Raw genomic sequence first — 8,889 nt, forward strand, 5'->3', positions numbered from 1 at the left:
ATATATAAATGGGATCTTAGATAAATGAATAAATAGACATATTTTATAATAGAAGTTATGAACTTTAAATGGAATACCTATTAGGAAAAAAACAATGCAACATAAAAATGTTTTATATGAAATAAAATGCACGTTAGACCTTGAAGGAATAGTTTGGTCATTTTAAAGTGGTGCTCAGTGTAAACATGAAAAGTTATCTTACCTGTTGTAAATACTGTAGCTTCTTGAATGACCTCAGTTTGTAGAACAGGTGTTTACATCTGACAGGACTGACAGACTAACATCTGGATTGAATGTAGGATAGTCCAAAGTTGACTGCTGCCGTTTTAAAATAGCTTCATTTTTCAAACATTGCAGCGATTCATGTGAATTCTGTGTAATAAACTGCAGCACAACTGTCAGCTTTGCATTACATGTTTATTCAGACGAGAGAAAAATCAAAGCAGCAGCATGATGATGATGTACTGTCAGGGTGTTCAGAGGTCGTGTCCAGCAGGAATTTCCTAATATTTCTGCTGTTATGCATATAATGCAAAATGTAAAGCTGTGTGCGTGTTTGAAAAAGGTATGTGCATGAACCACTATGGAACTTTGACGACTGGAGATGATGTCCAAATTAATACTTTAAAAAAGACTTTGGCATTATTAAACAGCTCAAGTCTTTAGGGGTTTATGCAGACGTTTGTGGTAAATCTGTACACAGCGTTACATTTTGCATCATTGTTTTAGCAAAACTATTTAGAAATTTCTGCCACATGTTACCTGTATGCCCTGGAAGTACTACAACTTCCTGCCACTGGTGCTGTTTATGCCTGTGATAAACAAATAATAAATTACATGTAAATACTAGCCTGGCCCTTGCCTTCCTACGCAGTTCCGCTCAATTCTAGTTTCCCTTCACTGCTCCGTCTGGGATTTCTCCCATAGACAAGGATTTCTTCGGGACAATTTCATTCGGGCCAATCAGAGAACAGAACGTYGATTTTCTGCACAGTGTCTGCTAGTTAGTTTAGCATACGGCAGTGGAGGAAGTGAATGAAGCCAGTCTGTTTTGATAAGGCTTACAAACTAAAATAAATTTGTCTGACAAAGCAGCAGCTCTCATTTACAGTCGTCTCGTTCGGCTCGGTACTTTTCTCCTCTCAGTAGGGTTGTTTACAGCGCACGMGATTTCTGGTTAGCTTCTTAGCTTAGCCTCCTTCACAGTGGAGCTGGCACTTGTGGCCAGCCGATCCAATCATTTTAAACTTCAGCAGAGGCCACGCCTCCAGCAAGAATCGCTTCTCTATAGCCGGGAGTCCAGACCCTCGAATGAAGCAAAGTGAAGGACAGGGATGTGGTTTTTACCAGGCTATGTAAATACTATTGTGATGTGAAACAAACAGCAATGTAAAGGTTTATAAAAGTGTTTACCTGAACCACTATGAAGTTTTGGTCTTTAGTTTGACTAGCCATTTGCTCATCAGTCTTGCTGGATGTAAACAAGGCTGTTCAAAATGTTATCCACAACTAATGAATTAACTATTTTTTTTAAATCTTTACACAGAAAACCGTTTCATAATGACCAAACTATTTATTTTAAACGCTTAGAAATGTGATGCATTTTCTTAATAAATACCTTTATTATGATGTAATTTTAAGTTTATTGAGTAGTAATTTATCTAATCATCTAAATCAACTGTTATAGGTGCTTATATAATCACTATTTCTTTTTAATTACAAAGTTTAAATGTTTTTAGTTGTCTACTTCAGAATCTTRCTGAGTTTGCGAACTATTCATTTATTTATTTTTTTACAATTTTTGGCTTACTTCTAAGAGTTAAAAAGGGCAACAAGACTTTGTTTTTGTTGTTTTGTTTTTCAAAGACATTTGACTTTATTCTAAAAAGCTGTAATTCAAACTGAACAGTGTGGAGCTTTAAGCAGTGCTCTGTTTCAATGATGCAAACTGAAACTCCCATGCAAATCACTCTCTCTTTCCTCCCTGTAGAGGTTTGGTAAAGTTTTACGCTGTGGTTCAGTTTGCACTGAGAAAGCAGTGAAACATCTCCAAGAAACCAGAAAACAAGTTCAGTCGCCTTCATTTAATTCTTAGGATTAACCGAACCCTGTGTTACTTAGAATTTACTGTACACCATTAAATCTTTAGACTAACAGGGTTTTTGAATGCTAGTCGTAAATAATGTTCTCAATGTGTAGAACCATCATAAAGTCACAAAAAGTGTTAAATCTTAAAAATATTGCCTATGCTTGCCTTGAACAATAAATGTTTTTAATTAAAAGTTTATATTGGCCCAAGGGGAAAAAAATCATAACTGCTGAACTTAAAGGGAGTTTTGCAGTTTAGGATTCTGGAAGTTATTGAAAGCGTACAGCAAGGATTTTGAAATAGATTTTGAATCAATTTTAAACTTTTCGTTTGATTCAGTGCAACAAAATAAACAAATCTATAAGGTAAAAGATAATAGTACTTGTTCTTTTACATAATGCAGTGTTTCCTTGCCCCCCATTGTCCAGCCCTTGACCTGTTGCTCGTAAGTAACTGTGTCCCCCTGAGCAGTTTAGCTGAATAGCCCTGCCATACAGCACTATTTTTAGATTAGTGCTGATGAAAAACATGCACTCTCAAAAGAGGATACATATAATGACAATAAAAGGTTACGAGCATTCATCAAGAAGCCGTATCTGTTAAACTGGTAAAGCTTTCAAAATTGAATACACTTGTCTCTTAAATGTGATTAACTTGCCAACCCAGTGCTGTCCAATCCTGGTCCTTGAGGTGCCAGTGTCCTCCATGTTTTGGATGTGTTTTTTTGCATAAACACACCTGATTAGAATAAAATGGCTGATTAACGGACAGAACTTGAACACAKGCTGAAGGGATAAGTCAATCATTGAATCGGGTGTGTTGGAGCAGGGAAACAAACACATACAAACCAGTGGCCTTTGATAACCAGGATGGGACACCTCTGTGCTACTACCTCTTTGGTATTTAGTTATCTCTTCATACCACTGCAACTTAAAACAAATCTAAGTTCAGGTAGATTCTGGCTTTTTTTTTTTTTCAATAAAATACAAGATGTCCTTATTTTACCTGCAGAGACATTTTCCCATCCCCCCCCCACACTCTAAATATGCATTCTTGCACTTTATATCTGGGCCAAACTGCTGAGTATCTTTGCCAATCACAGCTGTGCGAGCAGATTGCCAACCAGACAGGCGGCAGTGCGCGACAGCCAGGTCCAGCCTTGTCCCTGCCTAGCACAGACAGGACCTCTGTACCTCGCAGGCGCTTGCTCGCCCGGCCTCGCCCGGCCTCGGCTGTCCTGGACCTGCGGAGGCCCGTTCCGGATCGAGAGCTCCACACGCACTACAGCGAGGTCGGCTCGCTGCCGCGGCTGAGGCGCAGGCCGGCGGCCACCATCGTGCTGCACTCTCCGGGGCAGAGACGGATGGCGGCGCGCTCCAGGCCGTGCTCCGTCATAGAGAGCAGCGTTACTAGAGAGACGCAGTCCACGGAGCTGCACCACCCAGTAAGGATAAATAACACAAGCATTTACACATTATATAAAAAAAGTACACACAACTAAACCATATGATCCTGTAAAAATGTCTCCTCCTGGTGTTGGAAAAACCATGAAAGTAGGATGGCCGAGTCTCACAGTAGCCTCCACCAACTCGGTGATAAAAATAGAGCAAGCCCATAATGAATCAAACACACTCCAGAAGGGCAGTTCAGTTCTAACCCAGTATTTATATACCGCTCACTGTTAGTTGCAACAATGCCTGCATGCTCTGCCTCATTTACCGAGGCCTGCGCTCTCCAACRCTGCTTTCCCCCTGCGTTACTTTCCCTCTCTTTCCTTTCGCCTCCATCTCACTCGTTCCTCTCTTTCTCTTTCTACCTCCCGTGCTCCCAGTCCTTCTCTGTGGCCAATTTTCTGCCTCATCGCTCCCATAAGCTTTACCTCTCATTGCCTTAACTCAGAGTCACTTCATTTGAACCTGAGAGCATGCCTGCTTGGCATGATGTCTCTCTTGGTTTGCTGCGGAGCACGCACACCGGCCTGCGCACCAGAATAGAGTTGCTGGATGGGAAATACTTGAATTTACTGCAAAGAAAATGGGACATGGCAGTAAGGAAGACTTTTTTTAAAGGTGAAGGGCAGGAGAAAGTGTGCGTGCGTGCGTGCGTGCGTGTGTGTGTGTGTGTGTGTTCAACCTTGTGAGAGTTACAGTTGCAGCGTTTGGAGAACAGGAGATGTCCTAACTATTCAGTACCCCTCCAGGCCTTGTCTCGCCCCCCGGGAGTGTCACCACTTGAGCCCCCGCTCAGGGCTTCTCTGCAGCGGTGTCGCTCCCTGCCACTCACCCCCAACACCCTCACTGCCTTGGCACTGCTCCTGCCTCAGTCAGGTATTATTGAGTTTTTCTGTTCTGTTTGCATGAATATGTTAATTACAAGTTGATGTTTATACATATATACATTTGTGTTTGTTCTGTCTTTGTTTGTTTATGTCCGTCCAGTAGCCATGGGTCAGTCGTCATCGTCGGTGCGGCTGCGGTCTGGAGGCTCCGGCAGCTGCAGAAGAAGGAGGCTGCTGAGACCTGGGTCAGAGCCGCTCCAGGTCAACATAGTGAGTTAGACACACCCATTAAACCAACACACGCATATAAATACAGCTTTATGTGGTCGATGCATACCCCCCACTGTGCAGTGATATTACACTCGGGCACGTTCAGGCTCTGACGTCACTGTTCAGAAAAAAAAAATCAGAAAATACKAAGAAAAAAGCATTAGTGTGTGTTATTGTTTTATTTATTTCTTACAGTTTTATTTTTAATTTTCCATCGGATAATGAAAGAACTGATCCATGTCGAAGGTGCTCATGTGGAATAATGTCATGCTACACACTCCCGGGCCATTACTCATTCCGAGCCGGCCACACAAAAATCTCACATCGACGAAGCTGTGACATCGTTTCTTTTTTATTTTATTTTTTTGTAATTGCTCCCGACGCGCTCCGAGAACTGTTTACAAGTTTGCGTCTTTGTCAGCTGGGTAAAAATTAGCTGCAGTGTGTGCTGGAGTAACGCTACACAGGAAGTAAAATCCAGGCATTTCGGAGTTGATGCTTTGATGTGCTAGAGTCCTCTGGGACAGGGGAGGGGGCTCCAGTGGAAGGAGATGCAAAGTTGTTGTTTATATATATATATATATATATAGTTTTGTATATATATATATATATATATATATATATAATATCCCTGACAGGGTAGGAAATATTTCTGGGGCTGTGTCCAGCTTTTATACCTGCAGCACCTTAATGCACAGATGCTGCATTGTTTCTGAGTTACTTGATACTTTCTCCTTTGTTTCTTGCGCTGCTTTTATTCTGGAAGTGCAAACATGTTTCCTCATGCACAATCCAAGTCATGTTGTGTACCTTCTCTTACTAAAATTGAAAAGTGCATGTTCAGATGTGCTCAGTTTGTACAAAAGGAGCATTGTTGCCACTTAATTCCTCAGTGTTATTTATTAAAATGTCTCACCAGTAATTGTTTAATATCATCAAAAATTGTTAAATTGCCTACTATTAACAGCCAGCATTGTTTTTATGACAGTGATGCTATCTGTAAAACTGGCTGATTGTAGATTTTGTTTTTTGCATGTCTCAAACAAACAAAAAATAAAAAAATAAAAAAGTGTGTCCTTGAGGAAATGAGACTGCTGTCTTTTGACTTTGATTAGAACTTTTTCCTCCCTGATCTAAATTGTATTTGTGAACCGCCGCACGTTGTTGCTATGACATTCAGCTGGCTCCCGTTCAGCTTCCTGCTTCTATCTTTAGGCCGCCTTTTTAAGCATGAGCTAAATAGAGAAAGCGTGTGGGTGAAAGAGAGAAAACGGGGTGGGAGGGAAGGGAAGAGAGGAGAGAGAGAGAGAGAGAGAGAGAGAGATGCTCCCTTTGTCACGGCCCTCCCTTGGGGTTGGGAACGCGGACACGTAACACTAGAATATTCTTCTGTTGTTTGTAAGGCGAGGGGAGCTATTTTGTAGCTAAAGCATTGGGATTTAAATTAGATGAGGAGCAGATACTCTGAGTTTATTTATTACTATTATATTTATATAGACCGAAACTAACTGTGTAATTATTTAAACAAAATGGCACGGCGATATCACAACAAGATGGTGGGATAGCGATGCCTGCTGCCTCTCACATGGCTGTCATGCTCAGCTGAGCTGTTTGGGATCCAGTTTAGTGTTTGTTACAGTCTTCCTGTTATGATGATGACTGGAGACTTGAGGCCGCAGGCGGAGAGAAAGCGTTCTCACTGCAGTGGATTAGCTACTAATGCTGACGCCTCTTTTCTCCCTTTCATTTAAATGGATTTCCACCCCGCGCGCCCTCCTCACGTCTCCGTTTTTGCAGCAAAAAAAAAAAGAAGTGGGTCCWCTCTTCTTGTATCTACTTCCGTCCCGTCTCATTATAAACTCAAAAAGGAGATGTACTTCAGCCACAGCAGCCTTTAATTCTTATGCAGATGAGTTTTTTTTGTGTGTGTGTGAGTGTGTGTAGCCAATGCTGCGCTCAGAGCTCACCTGTCATCTTGTCCAGAATAAATAAAAAGCAGGTTTGTCTTATTGACGACTCTATGCATATTAGAAGTTTGAACTTAAATCTTATAAGATTAGCTTTGGGCCAACCGAGGACTTAAGTGGCAAAAATCATATTATGCAATAGGCTCTATTTATCATGAACGCATGAGTCAGCAGCCTGGTTGGCCAAACAAGAAGTGAAGGATGAAAAAAGGACAATTTTGAGTTGAAGGACTTATTTCCAAACGGTAGCAGCTCCTATGTCCTAACTGTTATTTTACCAAACATGCACGACGGTTTTATGTGGATGATACACCCTCTTCATAACACTTGGATCCACTCGTGCGCACTTCGCATGCTCCTAAGTTGTATTCAGGATTAATCTGTCAGGATGCATGAGTCACTGCCTTGACATCTTCATTATTTGGTGAGTAACGAAGAGCACCAGCTAGTGGTATCGCTGCCAAACACACACACATTGTGTGTGCCATTTTACCCGCGGCTTTATTTCGCAGAAGCCATGGGAATAGGTGTTCCTCAAAATAACTTTGTGCATGCACAGTTTGCACGGTGAACCACAGGTGACCCAGAATCCTTCATCGATGTTCATTCAGCATTGTTCACCTGCCAACGCGCCAACTGCTAAAGCTGTTTCGTAGCACACGTGAGCTCTGATTAATGGCACTGCCCCTGACTCAATCTTATGGGGATGGTTGTGTCAGAGCTTCCCTAGGCTGTTACTGCAAAAAAAAAAAAAAGGGATTTCTGTGTGTCAGGTGTGTGCACGCACATCTTGCAGCTGATGGTGCGTGTGTGCATTTCTGCTGAGTGTGTTTTTATGTGTGTTTGAGGAACAGGAGATGGGTTTTCTCTTATATAACTTTGGCTTCAGCGACTCCCTACAAAAGCCTCTTCCCGTTTTCAGCTGGCTGCGTGTTCCCTGGGACTAAAAGAGCTGTTCTCACTGGCATGTCCTGTTCTACAACATCTCGTCACTATACTCAGTATTTTGTCAGATCACGCTTGTTCAGACTTGTGCTTGTGCAGTTTATCTCTCACCTGGGCCAAATTATCATTCCGTAGATCACTTGCCAAATAGCAGAGACAGTAAAGAGGTTTTAACGATTATCACGAAAAGCAATCATTTTTTAAATAAAACAGTTTAAAGCAAGGCACCTGTGTAACCCAAGATAGTATTCTGAGTGCACTTTTCTGATCGTCAGTGTTCAACATTTTGTGAAACATACTGCTTTTTCATGGTCATTTGACAGATTATTAGGGATAAAGATATCTTTGGTTGTTAAGACAACATAGCCAGCATGTGATAGGTGCTGTAATAAGATCCCTTCCTGTCTGACAGCACTGTCTTATAGTGGAAACCCCACAGGCAAAATGTGCATCAGTTTTCTTTTTTTTTACAGAAAAAGTATGGGATTTCTATGTATGGAACACTTCTACTGGCAAAAAATTCATGTGCTTTTATTCGCTTTGCTTTTCTATTGAATGAAATCTAATAACGACCTCTAGATCACAGAGATGCAAGGCTAGCCACTGTATTTGAATCCACTCTACACTCTTCCCTACCTGCACCCTGAGCTACACCTTTTAAAATTTACATCTGACATAACTTCCCCTGAAACTTAGCAAGGCTTTCAGGCAACATTTGGCTCATTTCATAATAGGTATTGCTCTGGTATTTAATTTTTATCCTTTTTTTTAATAATCATGTTTTCTGTGAAACAAGATTAACTTATCTAGTTGATAGATATGTAAGTGTGTAAATACTCACTAAAATTTGGATGCCATTTTGTCAGCTTGCAGACCAGTTACGGGAATGTAAATGCTTCAATTTGCAAGGACTGGCAGATCTAGAATGGAGAGTATCACGTGGCAGTGTCATAAGTGAAAAGATGGTGTTATCAGGCAGTTGCTGGAGCGTCCAGTTGTCAGTCAAAACACGGCATGAAATGACGATATGGGAGTCATACAGTCATGAGTAAAGCTAATAGCATCTTGGTGAAACAGATGAGGTAGAAATGCTAGGTATTGTTAAAAAATATGCAGATAAAAAATCAAAAGATAGGTTGGACATGGATATGATGTTTGTTGTAGAGGATTTATTGAGTTCATTATTGGGACATTTACATATATGCAATTTATCATTTTCAACAGGAATATTTCCAGATAATATGAAAGTAGCTAAGATAATTCCTAGTTTTACCACTAAATCTGTAGGTCACACCATTCCTGCATTTTAAAAACCTAATACTAAAATATCAGAGTAAACA

The 8,889-nt window shown here is 40.9% G+C and overlaps 1 protein-coding gene across 5 annotated transcripts in view; it reads left to right on the forward strand.

The window, feature by feature from the left end:
• Positions 1–8,889, forward strand: part of LOC106525223 (rho guanine nucleotide exchange factor 9) — a 79,529-nt gene that overhangs the window by 5,836 nt on the left and 64,804 nt on the right. For 3 of the 5 annotated variants that reach the window (XM_014019376.1, XM_014019375.1, XM_014019377.1), the window contains exons 3-5: positions 3,192–3,533; positions 4,290–4,416; positions 4,528–4,637. In XM_014019376.1, the coding sequence (XP_013874830.1) occupies positions 3,192–3,533; positions 4,290–4,416; positions 4,528–4,637 (579 nt within the window). The remainder of the gene's footprint in view (positions 1–3,191; positions 3,534–4,289; positions 4,417–4,527; positions 4,638–8,889) is intronic. The other 2 variants (XM_014019374.1, XM_014019378.1) reach the window with 2 other exon arrangements.

The sequence above is a fragment of the Austrofundulus limnaeus genome, unplaced genomic scaffold (genome assembly GCF_001266775.1).
Source record: "Austrofundulus limnaeus strain Quisiro unplaced genomic scaffold, Austrofundulus_limnaeus-1.0 Scaffold219, whole genome shotgun sequence".
Lineage (NCBI taxonomy): Eukaryota > Metazoa > Chordata > Actinopteri > Cyprinodontiformes > Rivulidae > Austrofundulus > Austrofundulus limnaeus.